Source organism: Coturnix japonica, chromosome 2, assembly GCF_001577835.2.
Source record: "Coturnix japonica isolate 7356 chromosome 2, Coturnix japonica 2.1, whole genome shotgun sequence".
Taxonomy (NCBI): Eukaryota; Metazoa; Chordata; class Aves; order Galliformes; family Phasianidae; genus Coturnix; species Coturnix japonica.
In genome coordinates, this window is record NC_029517.1 from 8,854,926 (window position 1) to 8,875,619 (window position 20,694).

At 38.6% G+C, this 20,694-nt stretch overlaps 1 protein-coding gene across 4 annotated transcripts in view; it reads left to right on the forward strand.

Annotated features, from left to right (window-relative positions):
• ZMYND11 (zinc finger MYND-type containing 11) overlaps positions 1-20,694 on the forward strand; it is a 99,503-nt gene that overhangs the window by 46,818 nt on the left and 31,991 nt on the right. For all 4 annotated transcript variants that reach the window (XM_015853065.2, XM_015853064.2, XM_015853067.2 and 1 more), the window contains one exon: positions 10,203-10,362. In XM_015853065.2, the coding sequence (XP_015708551.1) occupies positions 10,203-10,362 (160 nt within the window). The remainder of the gene's footprint in view (positions 1-10,202; positions 10,363-20,694) is intronic.

The window sequence follows — 20,694 nt, forward strand, 5'->3', positions numbered from 1 at the left end:
GAGAACAGATTACTCTGGATTTAGAACTAGATAATCCTGTTTTTTAGCCTGACCTCAGCACAATTTTTGTAGCACCTGATATTTCTTTGTCTAAAATGAAAGCTTAGGTATGTTTTTCTGCTCCGGTGGTTTCTTATCCTTTGTCAAACCATTCCTCTGGATGTATCTGCCTTTTCCTTACTGCAGGGTAGGCTTATATGAAAACGATTATTTGAAACAAAGCATCCTCCTGTTAGCTGTAAAAATGCATGGCTGCTTGATTTCTTTTCTAATCAGTATTACCGGCTCCTTTTCCACACGTTCACATCATTGCCCTGTATGCTTGAAATGAGACCACTTGAAGCAAATAGTGTTACTAAAAGCAACTCTTTACAATGTAGTATGTGATAATTAAACATGGCCAGTTGTACTGTGGTGGCACTAGTCAGTGCTGAAGAAGTTGCTCAGAAAGCTTCATTTTACCATCTCGGGAAGGATGAGTCGAGTGAAGTTTTCCCCATGCCATGCAGTGTAATTGCACTTCCTAGTTATTTAAAAGTAAGCAAAAATGTGGTGAGTTCCTTCCATAAGCAGCATGACCTACTTCCCCAGCAGGCCACATAGCTGCTTCCAGTGACTGCATCCCTTGAGTGCTCACTTTGGAGAAAACTGAATTCAGTTTGCATTGGGTTGCCTTGATTACAAATCCATCTCTTACAGAAAACATAGAAACACATCACCAGATGATGACAACATGGAAAATTCTTAGTTTTAGATATTACTTTATGAGTTTCCTAATATAGCCAAAGACAAGGCACTTCCTTCTATCTGATCCTACTAAATCAGTCTTCACCAGTTCATTTCATTTTTCTGTCCTTCTCCCTCTTCTCTGTTAAACTCCTTCCATCGCTTCTTCTAACCAGAAAATGATGTGGATTTTTCTTTTCTCTTGGTTTAACATAAGTGCACCAAGTCTAAAGTTTTAAGGCTTGTAAAACCTTTGTTGCTGATCATCCTAAAAAAACAAACGTCTGGTTTTGGTCAGGTTTGTTAAAAATCATCATATTCATAAAATAAAAAACAATCTTTTAGTAAACTTTTTTTGCATAATAGCTAAAACACTGTTATGCTTTCGGAATTGTACCTAGACTGACCAATAAGGTAATACTCAGGAACCTAATAAGAGTTCTTATCATCCAGATTCACAGAAACATTGAAGAGAAGGGAGGAATTAGGCTCAACACTCATATTTCATAAGACTCTTAAGAAGGACTGCCAGCTTGTCGGCCATTGTTCAAGGAATACTCACAGTAGAATAATATCACCCTTGTTACCCATAGATAGCTATAGCAGTTATTAAGTTTTTATCCATTTGTTACTATTGGTTTTGTCTTAATTTTATTTATGAGTTCATTATTATCCCTTTTGGAGGGTATGTGGCTTTAATGCTGCTCTTGTTTAAGATCTGCTTTTAGGCATTTTTGACCCAGGAGGCTAAAGGAAGGAATGAAAGGAAAAATTGGGAATATTTATTGCAAAAAGGCTGCAAAGATCATAGCTGCATTTGCTCAGGATAATAGGAAAATTATCCAATTTCTGAATTGGGATCTTTGGTTAAAATGTCATCTTTGGTTTATAATATATATTATTAATTGCTCCGCTTCTCATCAAGCTCTTCAGTTGACAGAGACCATTTCTTGACTTGTGGTTTCATTTAATCACATTATTAAAGTATTTAAGGGGAGATGTAAAAAGAAGCTCATATATTTTAAGCAGTGTCGTTTGTGATTTATTAAGGATAATTGTTCCTTCAAGATGATAATAAGCCAGTATCCCACTACGTGATAACATCCAGTTATGTGAGTACATTGCTATATGAATTAGTGAGTCTACATTTCACTACTGGCTGGCATAGGAGTAGTTCAGTGCCTAGAGTAGGAAACTATTCACAAGGGTCTAACATTGAGCAGGTGTACTTCTGGCCTTGCCATCTTTTTTGCTGCTTTATGAGGCTTGGGAAGGTGTGGCTGGAAAGCTGCCTGATAGAAAGGGACCTTGGTGTGCTGATGGACAGTTGGCTGAATATGAGCCAGCAGTGTGCCCAGGTGGCCAAGAAGGCCAATGGCATCCTGGCTTGTATCAGGAATGGTGTGGTGAGCAGGACTAGGGAAGTCATCCTGCCCCTGTACTCGGCATTGGTGAGGCCTCACCTCGAGTACTGTGTTCAGTTTTAGGCACCTAAGTACAGAAAGGACATGGAGCTGCTGGAGTAGGTCCAGAGAAGGGCATCAAGGCTTGTGAAGGGCTTGGAGAATGTGCCCTATGAGGAGAGACTGAAGGAACAGGGGCTGTTTAGTCTGGGGAGAAGGAGGCTGAGGGGAGATGTTATTGCTCTCTTCCGATTTCTGAAAGGTGCTTACAGTGAGAGCGGGGTTGGTCTCTTCTCACTGGTGACAGGTGACAGGACTCAATGATCTTAAGGTCTTTTCCAACCTGAGGGATTCTATGATTCTACCTATTCTCTTAGGAATTCTCTTAGGTTGTATTGATAGGAAAATGTTTTTCTGCTTTATTTCAAATGTTAGCACTACTTTCACTGGGTCAGCAGCCATCTCTGGGCTGAGCATTAGCATGGCTGGAAATACAGTGATTAACAGCTCCAACCCATGGTTATTAACAACAGTGATACATCCTCTTGTGATGTTTGCTAATGATGGCAAACTCATTTAAATTCTCTTCACCATATGTGTTACTATGAAAATCATAACATTCAACTTTTAATACTTTACATGGGTAGTACACACAAAAACTACTAATTCCAGTATAGATATTCAGAAGGGAAGCAGTAGAAATATCTTGGAATTGGAAATCACAATCTCCCTTTTCATTACGAATAATGTTTGCATGAACCCCATGCTTCTGTTAGTATTCCTTTTGAAGTCAGCACAGTGGGCTATCTTTGTTTCTAATAACTAAAAGCAAACCAATTTCCTTTTTGTTTCACAAGCAGTATTGATTTTTGCTCGAATCATAACATTTTTATGATGTTTGAAGGGGAAGCTTCTAGTTTATGTTTGGCTTTGTGTGTGTGTGTGTGTGTGTGTGTGTGTAAATAAATGTGTTTTTCTGTTAGAGCTAAGGGATAAAAGTGAGTGCAGTGTGGCAATTTAACAGGTTGCTGTCTGGTCTAAAGTGCTCATCAAGGCCTTCTCTGTAATCAGTGGAGAGAGAATGATCTCCAGAGCACTGCTCATACCATCTATTTTAGGCTGCGGTTTCATATTCCCATTGATACAACCAAAACAGCAGCTCTGCCCTGATGGCTTCTCCAGCTATTGTGCTTTTCCCTAGCTGGTAGTTACGTGAACACACGTGTGACAGTGGGATGGCTTTGAAACTCAGCCAAGCTAAAGCTAATCTGACCAACCAACAAACAAAAAAGCTATTGTTACTTTTAAGTCAGATAAGGATGGAACTAAAATTAGATAGATAACTCTAAACACTAAATCATCGAAGCACTCAAATGGATGTTTTTAGGCGTGTTTTGCTTTGAGATGCTCCATATGATATGAGTCGGCCGAACATTTCATCTGCACGATGTCAGCTGGGGTGTTGTATTCTGTGTCATGTATTATCTGATTGTCTCTCCATGGCAAAGAGCTGGAGGAACTGTGACTCTGCATATTCACAAGTATTTCTGTGTATTTAATGGCACTGAAGGATTAGGACTCCTCTTGGCTGGTAGTATGTGAGCATTACCTATAATGAACAACTTACTAGTTGGAAAAATGGGAGTAGAGCTCTCCTTTAGATAAGTTCCTCCTTAAGAAGGTGATAGTAGTAGTTTTGAAAAGGAGATTTTTGTAGGGAAGGGTTGAATAGTTCAGTACCTTAATTACTTGCTTTCTGTGGTCACATTGGTACGTTATGCAGTCTTAAGTGGATAGTGAAATTGCGTGAGCGAGGATTGAAATTATTGAAACAAGGAATTACCTGAGTTAAAATTACTGTGATTTTGAATGAAGCAACCCAGGGGATAAAGTTATAGGAAACTACACGGTGCCTATGGGATCTGAAAGTGTGCACAAATGAGATTTCTCCTTACCTTTGTTTTAGCAGCAGGAGTCAAAGCATCAGGCACATCTAAATTTTCCTGAACTGGTTCACTATCAAGCTTAAGCATCCTTTATTATTATTATTATTATTAAAAACAAACAAACAACAACAGCAAAAAAACCCACCACCAAAAAATTATGAGTCTGTGTTCAAACATGTCCTAATTGGGTAGCGGTGTCTTCAAAATGAATGTCATAGACAGTGATGTCAGAATATATAAACAAATTGTGGTTTCTTTATAGTTCAGTTTCTGCATGTCCCCCATTTGGAAGCTTAGACTGCACAAAATGGAGATAATATAAACAGTGCACCAGCATCAGCCCTGTCCGTGCCTGCATGGCCCAAACAATGTCGGAGTGCATGTATGCAGGTCTCTGTGGAGTGGAAGAATATTAGGCTCAGTTGTTCTTATCTCATAGAGTTTAATCCACAATCAAAGCCTTAGTAACTGTAAGCGTATCAAGAAGTAGCTTGGGGAGAGGGGGGGATAGTGGGGGGGCACAGTGTGCTGCTGTGTTCCCAGTGTAAACTGTTTAACTTCTATATGTGTTTACATTGTCGTCAGCTCTCAGACCAGCTCTCACATTTCTTGCAAGGAGGCAGTATATATTTCCAGTGCATTATTTTGAAGCATAAATGCCTACAGTATTAAGCCTGTGTGTCAGTGAAGTTGGTTTGTAGCACAGTCCTACATTCAGGTAGAGCTGAGAACCTGAGATACTGATGCTGAGAACTGGAGAACTTCAGCTCACTTCCATAAGGAGAGCTGGTTGGGTTCCTGAAATTTGGGTTTCAGCATTTTAAATTCTTACACAATGTGGCTGTATTTGTTAAAAGAAGCCACAGACGTCCCTTCCATTTCAGTGTGACCAAGTGACCTATTCTTTGCCAATTAAAAAATAAGAGTTTTAAAAGATGAGCATGAGCCTTCTGTAGAACTGCCATCCTTTTCTGAATCTTCTGAATCAAAAGCAAAATGCATCAGCAGAGCTAGGAACACAATGTACAACTCAAAATAGACTTTGGGCTGCTTTCCTTTCATTTTATGCATTATTCCTTAAGGTCTGACTCTGAGAATCTAGGACATTTTTACATACCTGTAGGTAACATTTAGAATTAAAGGCAGCTTTTCATTTGAGTTTAATGGGATCTGCTGTATTTTATCAGATCTCAGTTGTGAGATAAGCAGTTTGTGCATGGAAATCTCCAGACCCCCATTTTTCCCAGGGCGAGTTGCTCATCTGACGGAGAGCTGCAACTCACCTTCCTGTAGCACAGGGCAGAGGCATCCACCAGAGACAGAGCTAATTGATCAGATGACAATTACAGTGTTTGCCATTAAAATTAGCATCAATCTACACCTGGCACACTGTACTGTTTTACATAAGGCGGCTGCTTCCTATGTGTATTTTACTTCAGTCTTTGACAGAGACTCTTGCATCTTTTCAGTATTTTCCTTTCGATGAGATCAGATAGTTGAAAATACAGTTCTTCATGAGGCCAGAAAAATAAGATTTTTTTTTTTTTACTTTTTTCTTATTTATTTTCTTTTAAACCTGTGTTAGCTTTCCTCCTCCTTCCTTCCTTTGCCAGACCTGTCTTTCAGGCCAAAGCACAGTGGTGCCCAGTTGCAGGGTCTCAGTTCTTACTTACTACCACTGCTGCCTCCAAGAGGGCTTTTGGAGGACTGAGTTGGCTCTGTGCATTGCTCTGTGTCCGTGTATATTAAGCTCTTTGGGAAAGAGTTTGGCTTCGTGCTGTGTCTTGTACAGCACCAAGCAAAAGAGCTGTGAGTTGTGCGACAGCTGTAGGCAAAAAGTTCACCATCTGATATCTGTAAGTGCCAGCTCCTTCTGTATCTGTTTTGCTCCCATGGTGATCCAGCTTTAGAACTGCTGCCTCCCCACCCCTTGGACTTTTTTCTTAGGTTTTAAGCTGTGTTACAAAGCACATGTATCAGATGCAGATTTTGGATGGAAAGGCATGCTGAGGACTGGCTAGTTGGAGAGCAAATGGTGTTTTATTGCTGCTGGATTTGAAAGAAATACCTCACTTTTTTTTATGTGAAGTCTCAAATAAGCTTAAAATAGGTGTTTCACATTTTTGATGATTGGTATTTTGTGTACTAATGGAGTGCTTGCACATACCTGCTTGCTATGCAATGATTATCCTTCAGTGTTCTCCCCTAAAACTTTTCTTTGCTGTCAGACAGGTGGGCACATGTGTTAGCTATGTACACATGTGCATTTAACCAGTTTATTTTGGTAGGGGCTCGTTTTTGGAGTTCAGCATGTCTACAATTTAATTCAGTGGAGTTATGTTGTAGAGGTTTCCTCAAGGAAGGTAACAAACAACAACCAGGGTGAGGATTCTTACTATTATAACTGCAATTTTTGCTGCCCACAACAGAGGGTTTGGAAACAAGTGATCTTTAAGATCCCTTCCAAACTAAGCCATTCTATATGTTATGATACTTCTATGGTGATTTCAAGGAGTCTTCCATCAGCTTGTAAGTGGAGGAAATGCTGACCTATGATTTGTGTATACTGAACTATAAACTGAGCAGCAGTTTTGTCAGTTGCAGTGTTTGGTGAGATGTGGAGTGTAATATGAAGATTATCAGGCTGAACCTCCTCTTTCCATCCTTCAGGCTCTCCTTGTATATCGCAGGGATTATTAGCACAGTTAAGTTGTATTTTGCAATGGTTGTTTTAGCCCCCTCACTGATTACGGATGGTTTGCTGATTTAGAGGATTTCACTTTGTTTCCATGCTATCTTCTCAACCATCTGAAAGCATATTGGATTTACTTATCATGGTTGGCTACGTAACAGCAATGTAGACACTGTAGTACACTTCCCAGTCTGTCAATATGGAGAACCGGGCAAGAGTGTAGCAACCCAGTATTGCTTCAACTCCCCATCTCCAAAGTAAGGCTAATCAGCTTTTGTTGAAAATAGCAATCAGGGATTACTTCATCTCTCTTCTTAACTTTGTGGTGCCAGATACTTCAGAGCATGCAGTACCATGAAAAGACCTGCACTCCCCGGATTAATAGTGCCAATTTGCACAGAAGTATTTCAATATTTTTTCCCTGATCCAGTGGTGAGTCTGTGGGGGGTAGTTAGTACTCCCAGCATCATGCTTTCTGTCTCTAGGCAAGAGTGTAGCTTTGTTTTTGTACCCAGAGTTTCATGTTGTGACTGCTTTTCACATTTCATTATTGAAGAACCATCTTCTGGTTAAAATCCTGTGCTTTAAAAAGCTTCTTAGTTTAGCTGCTGGCTTTTGGCTGAGATAGAATTTCACCCAGATCCTGCAAATGTTGTTCTAAAGTCTTTGTGAATATCTATTCCATGTATATTCTGCAGGTTTTAATCAAATAAAAAAATTGAGGTAGGGGGCACATTTCTAACAGCAGTTCTACCCTCCCAAGTAAAAACATTCTCTGTCTGTGCGCTCTCCTACAAAAGTTGGTAGCATTGTATTTAAAAGCACTGAAATCACAGTCCTTCTGGATCTGCAGGCTGCGCAGCCTGAACATTGACTAAGTATTCTACAAAAAGCCACTGAGGATTTATTGCTCCCCATTTACAGCTGGAGCAATTGGGCAGACTGTTTGGTGGTAGTACTTTCACTTTGGTTGAGAATACAGATTGGATTTGAGACATGGGAGATTGTGAGCCTTGTGCTCCCGTTCACTTCTATCACAGCCACAATCGGCAGATTAAAGCTCTTAGCTCATTAGTGTTGGTTTAAAGCTTTTTGTTTTGTATTACATGCCTATCTGTCCAGAAATGTGAATGACAAGTATCACAGAACGCATTGCTTACAGTCAGGAATTTTATTGGAACATGTTTCTGCGAGTGTGGAAGATGCTATGCAAAATAGATGGTTTCTTCAGCAAGATGCGCTAAAGAAGAGGGCGTCACTCAGTTAAGACTTGATTTTGGGGGTCAATCATGGTATCAGTGCTATTTTGAGAGCTATTACAGGAGTGTGGTAATAGAAGAAGGCAGGAATTGCTGTGACTCAAACAGGGAAATTATTAGTAAAATGTTAAAATGGAAATTTCAGAATCCAATAAAGTTAGCAAATATTGACGGAGGTAATTTGCACTTCAAAGATCTGGTTGTGTACATCTGCATAAATATGTGTGTATATGCACACACACACACGTAATGCATGGAACATGAGTATAAACAACTGAGTTTTTCTCCTTATTTCAGGCAGCATTAAAGCTTCAGCTCGACATCACTCAGCATATTAGTGGTGTTTGCTTGCAGTTTTTAAAAGTGAAGTGATAGATTTGACTCTCTGCCTGCTGAAGCTCCCCTTGGAATGTGTGGAACACGAAAGACTCATTTGTGGTGTTTAATATTGCTTGAACAGGTTCCTATGTTGTGTTTTAATTTCAGCAGACGCAGGGAGGGGTCAGGTTGGGCAGGTGAGTATCTGCCCTGCATGACACAGAAGAATGTCTGTCTCCTACGTCATCACTTGCCTTCAATCCTTGCTGGTAGCAAGTGTGTGATTCAAATATATTAGATCGGATCACAGACTTGCACAGAATTTTGCTCTTTCCTTGTCAACTTATTGTTACTTACTAACTTTTCATGCAGTGGTAGCGTGTACAAAAGAACCAGACTTGGACCACAGTGTGGTAGGCATTGTGAAAGCTGCAGTAAATTGCAGCATCTGCCTTTAAGGAGTTTCAGCCTAAAATAAACTCTCAGTGTCCTGCAGTCTGCTGCATTTACATAAATGCCTCTGATACTGTGCAGCAATTTACAGATGCCCTGTGTTGCCTTGATTATTGTATGAATTACTGCACTCAGACAGAAATTAACAGATTTACAGTATGATTATGTGCATTTAGTTTCCTTTAAAGGAAAAATAAAGATTAGATTAGCGTAAACCAGTTCTCAGGAGAAGCTTGGGAGAGAGTGCTAGTCTGGCAAAGGTCTTCCTGGATCCAAAGCAGTAACAAGTTGGAAAGCAAGAGAAAAAGAGATGTTCAGAGGGTTGACTTCACTCATACTGTGAGTTATAACTTCTAAAGCATTTAGTAGTTACTAAAAACAAAATCTGAACTGTTATAACTCTTTTTTATTTATCTATATATTTTTACATAATTTAAATCAGAAGTGTTTTCCTCACATTTGCTTCTTGTGTTAAATAACGATACTCTTTGTAAAGATGGTTGTGATGTCAGTCACAGGGGAATTGTAGTTGCTGGAGTTATCAAACATGAAACAGTGTAAACTCAGCCAATAGTTTTGTCTTTGGATTTCAGTAACACTTTGATACTGTTTCTCGCTGGACAAAATGTCCAGCATATAGACAAAACCACAGTGTGCTGGGTGGTCAATTGGTGGATGGGCAACTAAGCAGAGTTCTCAGAGCTCCATATTTTGGACATTTTTTGGACAAGGCCTTTTTAGAGGGAAGATTATTCTACATTGCGTGTTGCAAGTAAATACTTTGAGTTGGTCTAGAAACAACAAGATATACTGGGTTAAAGCCAACATTGTGCAACCGGGTCCCACATATATACACAGTTTAGGCTGTATATGTGTTGCTCACATCAGTGACGTTCATCATAGTGTGGTCATTGTAGTTATCTCAAGAAAAAGAGAAAAACCATCTGGTACTACAAATCTGGCTGTTGGGTTTTCATACATGGTGCCTGAATTTCTTGTTCTTTAGGAACGTGTTCTACACAGGAACGTGTGTCATAGATTCACTGGAACATTTCCAGGCTCATTCTAAAATGTGCATCCAGTAGGAGATATTGCAGAGATGCAAGAAATCTCCCTAGGGGTTTGGATGGAGAGGGAAGTTTAGCAAAGATAAGGCTGAGCAGTGTGTGTATTATTTTTGGGTCTGATAATTGTCCCTGTGGGTTACTGTTCTATTTCTCCTATATGTTTCTAGATCGTAAAGATCATTTGAAATAAAGGAGGAAATTTATATAAATGATGATGGCTTATAAGCAACATAAAACTTAGAATATATGCAGTTTTGCATCATCTAAAGAGTATGTATTTGTTGATACGTTTTATAATGTAACACTCACAGCTAAGGATTTCTGTGCTCTCTGTGCAGGTATATGTCTCGAGTCCATGGTATGCATCCAAAAGAAACCACTCGTCAGCTGAGTTTAGCAGTCAAGGATGGTCTTATTGTTGAAACGTTGACGGTGGGGTGTAAAGGGTCAAAGGCTGGTATTGAACAAGAAGGATATTGGTTGCCAGGAGATGAGATTGTGAGTATAAAATCTTTGAGAAAATAAATCGTGATTTCTGGTATCTTCACAGTAAATTTGTTTTAATTTCTATTTGAAGTTATTTACAGATGCTGTGTTGATGATTGTGACCAGGGAAGTAACATGTTCTTAAACCTTTTAACCCTTTCTGTTCCGTAGGAGCTCTTTGTTCTCAAATGTGAATTTTCTACTGTGAAACACTGTTGAAATCTTGCTCAGTCATGCTTAATGTACATAGCGTTACCTCTTCTACATGGGAAGGTAGTAGATATAATGGTATTGGTGTTACTTGAAATCCTCAGATTTCCAGGAATATCAATGGTGATAGCTTTTAAAATATATTAATACAAGAATTTTGGATCAGTGTTGCTTTAATCTGAATCTTAGAAAGGAAAAACTAGTCCATTTTGAAAGGTCTCGCTTCCAAAAATTCCAAAGAGCCACAGAAAGTTATATATTTTGTTATGTGTAAATAGACATTAAAAGCTTTGTTTTACAGATGATCTGGAAACACTGGGGCATACATTTAGGAATGATTTTCTTAGTAAATTAGTTACAGGCATCCAGTCATTGTTCCACTGGATATGTAAAATAAATACTTAAATCCAATTATATAGGTTGAAAGCTATGTAAAGGGAAGAAAAGCATGTTTTTTTTCTGTCCCTAAAGCTAAATTTTAGTGTACTCACAGTGCTGAGAATAGCCTAATAGACCAGGAACAGAAGTTGTGCGATTATGTTGCCTTGTTCAGAAGCCTTTTCTCTGCATTTACAAGACAATGGTTTCCTGACAAAAACAGTTTAGCAAAGCTTTAAAATACTTGAACTAGAAATGGTTGTTTTGGAACAGAAGTATCATTAAATACTGGTAAAATGGGCAACATTTTCCAGACAGAGATAATGATTTAAACTTTGAAGAAAACCAGAAGAACTCTACAGGAAAATTAGCGGTAAAAGGTACTGAAATACTCATTGCATAATTGCAGCCATCAGGGGAATAATATATTATTTTTTCTTTAAAATCGAAAGAAATATAAACTGTCAATAATGGAAAGGATTGTATTTCAAATTATCCCAGTCGTACTAATTTGAAGTGTTGCAATATGTATATAATATATGTTATGTCACTGTTTTATTCTTCATTCTAATTTGTTTAGAAAACCTCATGGGAGCTTCTAAAGGGTATTTAGTTTTGTTTCCGCAGTTTCCCCTGGGAACAAATATTCAGAAATTCCTGCTTAGTTGTTTTAAATTTTTCTTATGTCAGTTTTATGTGTTTTGAAGTGATGTTAATTGTGTAGACACAACATAACATAATCTGATATTTGTAGTTATCACGAGTGTTCAATGTGTTTGTCCCCTCTATTGCTGAGAAGAAAAAAGGTAAAGAGTCAAAATGCCTCACAATAGCCATCATATAAAAGGTCACTCAGAAAAAAACAAACAAACCCTGCTTCTTCTTAACAACATTTATCTAAACAAAATAGTCTGATAATCAGTATGTAAATTCCCAGTGAACCATTAGAATTAAATTATTATTTTATCTCAAAATGAAAAGAGTTCTCTTTGTCTTTGCTGAAGATACTACATAGGTCACAGTATGAAAAGCTTTTTGGATAGAAGTACTGATTGCTGCCCACTGCTGCATTATGCTGTGCCCATATGTCTGACGGCCATCTCAGTTGTTCAGAACACCAGCACATGCTTGACTTAATGTCTTTTGGCAGTAGTAGGAATCAGGTTCCAGTCAGGGCCATGTTTCAACAGTACCCAGCTTCCAGCTTCTCTGGATCCTAATACTAAAAATGCTGCAGATACCTGAGGTAAAATACATTGACTTCAAATAAAGGAATACTTTGAGGAGTTTTTATTCAAAAACTTCTAATGAGTAGCAACATTATCACTTGGCATCAGATCCAGTATTTTCCATTTTCCAACAATTGGTGCGAAACTGTAAAGTTTGGTATGTTCCCTACATTGGACACACTGGATATTGTTACACATACTTTGCCTGCACTTGATCAAGATGCAGTTTGTAGTTTTGTGTAATCCAGATCTGGTACTAATGACTGTTGAACCATGAGCTCAAGTTACATTTCAGTGAGGACGATCGCACAGGAGTCTTTTCAGAGATCCACTCCTAGGAGATAGAACTCTGAAATGGGGTTGTTAACATTGGAACAATGATTTCAGGCTCAGCAAACTATAGCACTTACAGACAGCTCCTTGACTCCATTGGCAAACGTGGTTTGACTGGTACTGCTAGAGCTTTGAAAGCTCATGAAGTGAAATACTTGAGGACTGATCTACCACATCTGTGCAAAAAATGCCATTGGATTTCAGCTTGTTTTCTGGCACCGTGCTGGAAGTCAATAAGAAACACCTGTTTCAAGGAGTTAGCAAAGGGATTAGAAATTCTTCTAATCCCTCCTTTTATTTTTTTAAAATCTGAGTATTTGCTTGAAGTTTCTTTTCATTCCTGAAGCTTTGGACCTAAACACTATCAATTAAAATCTGTATTCAAATAACTAAATTACTTATCTGGTCTGCAGATACTGCTGAGCACCTGTATCTGTTATTCATGTAGGTGCCTGACTGCAGGTTGACACAAGGCCTGAAACTACTGGTTTTAATGGTAACCTTGAATTGATTGCTAAATGATAACAATAATTAATTATGAATTAACTACGATTATGAAAATGCAGCTCTGTTTGGAAAAGATTAATTAGATAGTTTGTGGTGTTTGCTTTTCTGTTTCCTAACACTTATGTTATTCATACTTTGACATAATGACAGATAAATGCAGTAAGGACTGATACAGTTCCTCACAGCCCTCAGAGGAAAGTGTTAAAAAATTTATGCTGCTTTGCTATCAATGTTCTGTCAGAGTGGTGGTTAAAAAAAAAACAAACAAACACAAAAATAAAAATATATTTTAAAAAATGAAGCAGAGTATGACCTCCTCAGATGTCATACAAAAGAAGTAACTGGTGTGCAATGATAGAACAGTTTTGGAGCATCAGGAGGAGGCCTTTCCAAGAGAGACTGCCATCTGAAAATGAATGTTCTGAAAAACTGGAAAAACAGAATAATCAAATTAAAACAGCATAAATTTGTCCTCTTTTTCTCTGATGTGTATGGAGGAGAGATTTCTGTATGTGGTACTAAAACTAATCTCATGTATAAAGCCCGTTGCCCAATATACTGTATTCCAATAGATATTTATGGGTTGGTAGCTATGCAAGAACTTTGCTGCAGGTATTTTACTTCCAGGACTTGTGCAGGTACTCATTTTATTTGCTCATTTACCATCTATATGGATGCTTTGCAAATGTTCAAAATGTGTTCTCATCTTACAGGCTTTCTCATCTTACAGATGATTAATGCATTTGACACAAAATAAATGAAAGAAGAGATTATTTTCCATTGTTAGCCAGCATTTTAGTCAGTAATTTTGCATTTTCACTGTCTGTCGTTGACATCATTATGCAATTCAACAAAATCTCTGCAGCTTCTTGCTTGCAAGGGAAATGCCAGTCCTGAAATCTGGTAACAGACCTTTACTTTTCCTTTCTAAAATCTTTATTTCTATTTCTTGCAGAACCTTTGGAATTTGGATGTGCTATTTATTCTCAATTAAAAAAAATAAAAACAAATGATCTCTTTGCTCTTCAGGTTGAGGGAAAAAAAAACCAAAACTGTGAATAAGTGTTGTTAACCATGTTGTCGATGCAATAACTACAAGGAAAGTGTGGTTCTTGATGAAAATAGTAATGAATGTCCTTATCGATTAATTTCTGGTTTTATGTTTTGCCATTATTTTTGTGTACTTTTATCATGGTAAAATAGTGGTCTGTCTAATTGAACTGAAAGAAATGAGTTAAAGCACCAATGCCATGTAGCTTTATGAGGTCTTAGATATATTCCTTGCAGTTAGTGTGCCTTACTTACTCTCGTGTTTTTGCTTTTTCTACAGACAAATGTGCATGGAGGTATTTTGAGCATTTATTGTGCTAATTCTTCTCATGATTAATGTCATAAAATTGCAGTGGCCCAGCAAGAGGCATTATAAACGTATAGTTTCAATTTAAATGTGTTCATAAAGGCAGAATATACTGTGTTCTTCTAAAATGAAGATGTGTTAAAAGCACAAATTTATTGTTTGCATTTAAAGGCAACATATCTCATAGCTTTGCTGTGGATTAAAGCTCATAGTGACCAGTTTCTCTACTGACACATGAGGGGCAAGGCTTCACACTTAATTCGGGTACTTTGATCTATTTCCTCACTGCCAAAATAGATACAAGGTGGTCATGCTTTTGAGAGGTCACTTTTCTATAGAAGTCTGTTTTCCCGAAAGCAATCATGTAATTCATTGCTTATAGATAGATCCTGCAGCTCTTCTGGCAGGTTAAGTCTGACTTTGGGTTGTAGTTGCAATCATTGTGTGTGCACTTGCTGTTCTCCATATCTCTCATTGTTGTTTCTCCAATGCTTATCTTGTAAACAGTTTTTAGTTAGTTGAAGACTTCACACCTCAGTTTAGGTATGAGGAGGCTTTGAGGCTCAGGGCGCCAATTGGTTCAGTTTCACAAGGGCACTCAAGGGAAATGGATATCTGAAATTGACTCTCTCTTTGCTATCTTATCTTTTCATCCTCTAAAGTCCCATCTTTCAGAGGTTATTTTGCCAAAAGAATACCACAATACCAGTCACTGCACACTAAAGGAAACAGATTTTTGTAGCAAATAAATATCATAAATCGCACTGGTGTAAGCATCTGCTTATTATTGAGCGAAAAGTAGGTGTCCACTAGTGTAATACCTTGCTGTGGATTTATGAAAAACAAATCTTTTCAAGTCCTCAAATTAAAGCACAGACTATTTTGTCCTTGAGCAAATTAGAACTTGTAACTCCCACCTCATGTTTGAGAACTGTTTTACTCTTTCTGTGCACACTGTCTTTACATTAAAGCTATTGACATGTAGCTCATGAGGACGGCCTTGCTGTCTTAGCAGAGGCCTTCCTTTCCCAATATGTTAAGAATCATTAACAATTCTGTACTTTCCTTTTCTAAGATTTTCTCTTCACATATGTTCAAGAATATTTCTTCCCTCCACTCCAATCCTCCTTTATTTTTCACCCCCTAAAAAGGAAGTACCTGCATTTTCTGAAAATCAGTACAAAAGTTCATGTTGTTTGGAGGATCTTCACGCTACCAGTGATGACACTAGAGGAGTCCACCTTATTGCATACTTAAGAGATGATGCTTCTTTTAAACTGGTAAAACAACTTCATCGGGATCTTCATTTGCCTATCTCAGCTTTGTCAACTTGACTGTTAAAAATTCAATCATTCCAGTGCTCTTTTCTTCTTGAAGGTTTTCACCCACTGTTCTGTGGTTGTGGTACTGACATTGTTCACAGATTTCACGTTTCTGCTCTCTTAAGCAGTAGAAGAATGATAATTTATTTTCAGGTTTCAAGTAGATTAGTCAGCCTGGTCTGTATAAAGTTTCTGACATGGGACTCAAATTATGTGTTAGATGGCTTAGACCAGCCCATCTTGAGTTTGCTCTGAAAATACACATCTTGTGTTTTTCCACCTCTTTTGTGCAAGCCCCAACCTGGTAGCATTGTTTTTATTCAGCTTGTGTGTTCAAAATGCTGTGCTTCTCTGACAGTTACTTTGATTCTTCTACTGTGAAGTCATGCTGGTCTCTGAATGAAATTTTATTGAATCTAATGAACTTATTAACATTTATGTTTGATTCACGATGAAAGCAGACCTTGTTCCTTTTCTGTTACTGAAAGCTGAAACAATACCAGCCACACCTGTAGCACAAGAATGGAAAAGAAGTGGGAGATTTAAGCAAGGAGTGTAGAAATTTTTGCCATTGGTTCAGATAAAAAGATAAGAATATTGTTTGAATATTTTGTGTGCAGAAACATCGACATAGAAAAACACTACAAAATCCCATGTAGAAGTTATGGCCAGAGCAGCAATGTAAACATACACTAAGAAGAAGAGAGGAGGTAGAGCCATTTTATGCACAGTGCTTCTTGGAAAGAGATTTGGAAATACATAATATGGAAATAAAAGGCACTGCAACTAATAAATACTTCACTCCATCACCAATGTATCTCCCTAACGAGAATAGCTTACAAACCTCCTCTTGGCTCAACCTGAGTAAAGAATTATGACATTAATAGCAGAAGTGAATGCAGTTTCTGAGGAGATGGGTTGCAAGTTTCTATTAACCTTGAACTCACTTGGAACATGAAGGAGGATAAAAATTATTTTCATTTAAAATGACATTCTGTTTCTAACAACGTGGAGGAGAATGCTCATATTGTCTCACCTGAAATAATGTGCACTACTGCTAACCAAATGCGATCTTCTTGGGAGGGAAACTGAGATTTATGCATTGCTTCAGGAACACAACTCATAGGCTGAGAAGATGAACACGCAGAGATTTTAGCAGTTATTTTGTTGCTGCTGGCACATTACTACACTTGTTGAAAAAAACTTCACTTCTTTAGCTCTGGGAGTTGACAACTGGCTCTGCACTTTGGAGCCCATCGCCTTGAATGGGCCAGAACATAAATATAAGGTAGATGAGGGAGCGAAAATCTACCTGTCCTGGTAGACATCCAGAGATGACTTTGTGGTTTCTGCTAGAAACAGACAACTTCTAAGACAAACTGGCAATAACTTAATTAGGCAAATGGGCTTGCAGATGAAGCACAATGAAGGAAGCTCTACTGAGAGGCTGTGGAATTCACTGCAGAACCTGAGTCTACTTGTATGTGTGCCTCAGAACTGGAATGAGTTATCAGTCAAGAAGATGGAACTGAATTATCACAAGCCTCTAAATACACCAGTGTTCAATACATATTATAGAGAAGGAGATTTTGATCTGTCTTCTGATAGAGTAATGGAACAAATCAGTTGCTGACTGATGCTATGAAAATCTATATAGAATGAACCAAAACACGTAAATAAAGTACTTGAAATTAAGCAGGATGCCTGGGTAGTTGTGACAATATATCAACTCATTATTGCTTTGGATTTCTTTTTGTGACAAAGTATGAGTAACAAATGCCCTCAAAGTATCCCTACAAAGTCAGGCTGTGGAATTCCATTTTTAAGACGAAACTCAGATCATCAAAGGAAAGGATCTATAAAAAGGCAAGTGATTTGCAATGGACCAATTATCCTGTCTGTAAAATCACAGATCAGTGTAGCTACCTGCTGCAGCATTTTCCTAGAAAAGCAAGGAGAAGATAAAGTGAAACAGTTTTCATAAAGGAGTTCTAGTTGCTGAAGTCTTTTTGGCTTTGAAGGAGAGATGGATGTGGCAAAATAACTTCTGATGAGCAAAAAAAAACACAAGCAAAACATGTGTCAATGCATCTAGTATGTATATATGAGAAAACTACTGGGGAGAAAATGAGCTTATTTTGATGCTGAATTTACTCTAATGTAGTGCCGTAATATTAAATGTAAGACATGGGATGATTTAAGAAACTTCACTGTTGTAAAGCAAACATTCTGATCAGGTATGGATCCTGCAGGAAAATGCTTTATTAAACAACTCCCTCGCTGTTTACCTGCTGCAAAGGTGGTGAGTCCTCTGAGCCGTCTGTCAATTGTGCCTTCCTCAGTGCTGAGCCTAAACCATCATGATGAAGAAAACTAGAAGCAGATTAAGTGGGCTACTGAATAGAAGTTCACAGGAAGATTCTTGCTGACTAAGAAAGAGATGGAACCAGAGATACTTGGCATGAAGAGAAAACTGCTGGAGATGCCCACAGAGCACTGTCCTCACAGCAGGCTACAATCTGTGGCAAAAAAAAAAACAAACCAAAAAAACCAAAGCACGCAATAGTGAAAACAATGGGAAATTGTGCTCTATGGCACGTTGTGTTTTCTAGGCCCAAGTAGTATTATTAGTTTTAACAATTATCTATAGCAAAGCTCATGGCTAAACAAGAAGCTTGGATGGGAACAGATGCTACCTGAAAAAGGAACTGATTGATTAAAAATGGAAAATTTGTTTAGAAACACGTAGCTATCACTTTGAGCTTTTTCTCATTTAAAGTGAAAGCTGATAAACAGACCTTGAAGAGCAGAATCCTGAATTTTAACAGCTTCTCTCTTACTTGAAGGAATTGAGCAATTCAGTGGGCCAAGCTGAAAGAATTCTGGTGTTAAACTGATGGAGGTGGAGAGGAGTGAAAGAAGTGTTCCTTATGGCTATTCCTGAATCCTAAAATACCCATGAAGAAACTGAATCCAGAACACATGCCTCAGGAATGACATCTTTAAATTGAACACAGCCCAATTAGGTGTCGGAGAACTGGAAATTGGAGAAATGATGGAAACCCATTCATTGAGGTCTTCTCTGGTTTTCTAAAGTGTTGTGAAATAGGAAGGACTCCCCTAAATTTTGTGTTGATGATTTGAAAATGGCTTGAAATAAATATAGCATATAAATGCTATTATTTTAAAGTGGTTTTTATTTTGTAAACAACTCTTTTTCTGCTGCTGTGGACCTACTTGCCATTCTAGATTCCTGTATTGTGACAGACTGGAAGTGTTATGATACAGTGTGGGTGAGATAGCACAGTGTCTCTGCTAATACTCTTCCTTTAGACTAGATGTAAAAGCTGTTGTGAGTTCTTGTAAGAAGCCATGCTTTTTACATTACTGTCTCAAAGTTTGCTGAAATGGTCAAGTCAGGAAAGCCTGCCAAGTTTCCAGGACTGCCTTTGTTCCTGAGACACACAGAACCAATGGTCGAGAAAAAATCCCTTGTTTAAGGATATGACAAGTCCGGGAGCTTACAAAGGGAGATAAGAACGCTTGATCAATGTCCCCTTAAGTTCTTCTGTTAGCAATAATCATCAACGGAAGACTGGCCACCTCATGACGACTGATGGCCCTTAAGATGCTTTCTCTCGTGTTGGCTCATCTCAGGAAGATGACAATCTCTGAAGGAAAATCACCAGGACTCTGACACCCCACCGTCCCAAACATGTCTCCACAGGCTGGAAAGAGAATAAAAAGAGGCACAGACAAATCCCCGAATTGGGTCTCCTCAACACCAGATAGCCTCAGCTAACGGAAAACAGGACAAGTATTTCTGTATAACATCTCAGATGCCTCCTCACACCGGCGAGCCGCCTGGCATCCTGACAGAAGATAACCTGCAAGCTGAAGAACCTGGAGGGCTTCCTAGGTATCTGCCTCGATTCCTCCACCGTTGTCCTAGCCTCCCCGCGCTGCCTATAATCTTCTGGGATTAGCTGCAATCCACGAAGACACGCTCCGAGGGACCCTACACGCAGCCTGAAAAATCCAACTTCCTGAAACCACGCTACTCTGACCATCTTCTCTGCAATTCATCGATCTGCGCCCTGCTAAATTCGCGAGCGTGCTACCCCCATAACAGCCCTAATTGTTGCCCCGACGCAACGTTAACAATCTGCTACAAGGGCCGCTGCATCCAGGAGTGAATATTCCCCCTTCTAACCACGTAATATCTAGCTCATTTCTACCTTTTCTATCCGCCAACTTCCCTCCACCCTATCACAACCCTAAGATTTCGAATATTACTTCCTCTCCACCCTTCCCCATCCCTCACAACAACATGTCTATATCAATAAACGGTCGGATCTCAACAACTGGAAATGTTCTTCTTCCTAATCTCACCACCCGGGCAAACATACAAAAAGAAACATTGAGCCTCACTCCTAAATCAGGAAAACGCACACATTTTATTGGCGTAATCGTCAGAATACCCGCGTGAGAGTGTTGTCCATCCAGTTCTTAAAAACTTCTGTTCTGTTTCTCACTGATTGCAAGGAGCGAATTGTGATTATATGGGATACTTAAATTTTCACGTAGCACCATCTCCAGCAAGACCACCACTCCACATTCCTGAAACTCTTCTCTAATAACGTTGTCTACTCTCTCGGACGTATGAAAATAAATTGAACTTTGGCTTGTTTACGTGTTTGTTGCTCCCCAACAGGAACAACTATTTTGCAATTGAGCCTGGTGGTTCTAAGTAATCTGTGAATGTACCTTTAGGTTTTCTAAACAGTTCTTGTGCGTGCGCCTCTTGGGAAAGTGGTGTGCTAGCTTTCCAAGAAGTTATAATTACTTATAGATAAACTTAGAAGTTATTTACTAATCTTTTGTTGCTCCCCATCGAGTTTGAAAGTTTTCGTTGTGATGACAGCGATAATCCACCGTCGATTGGAGGTGTACACTCTTCTCTTTGAAAGGTTAAGACTCGAGTTTCGGTATCTTTTCGTGTAAAGGA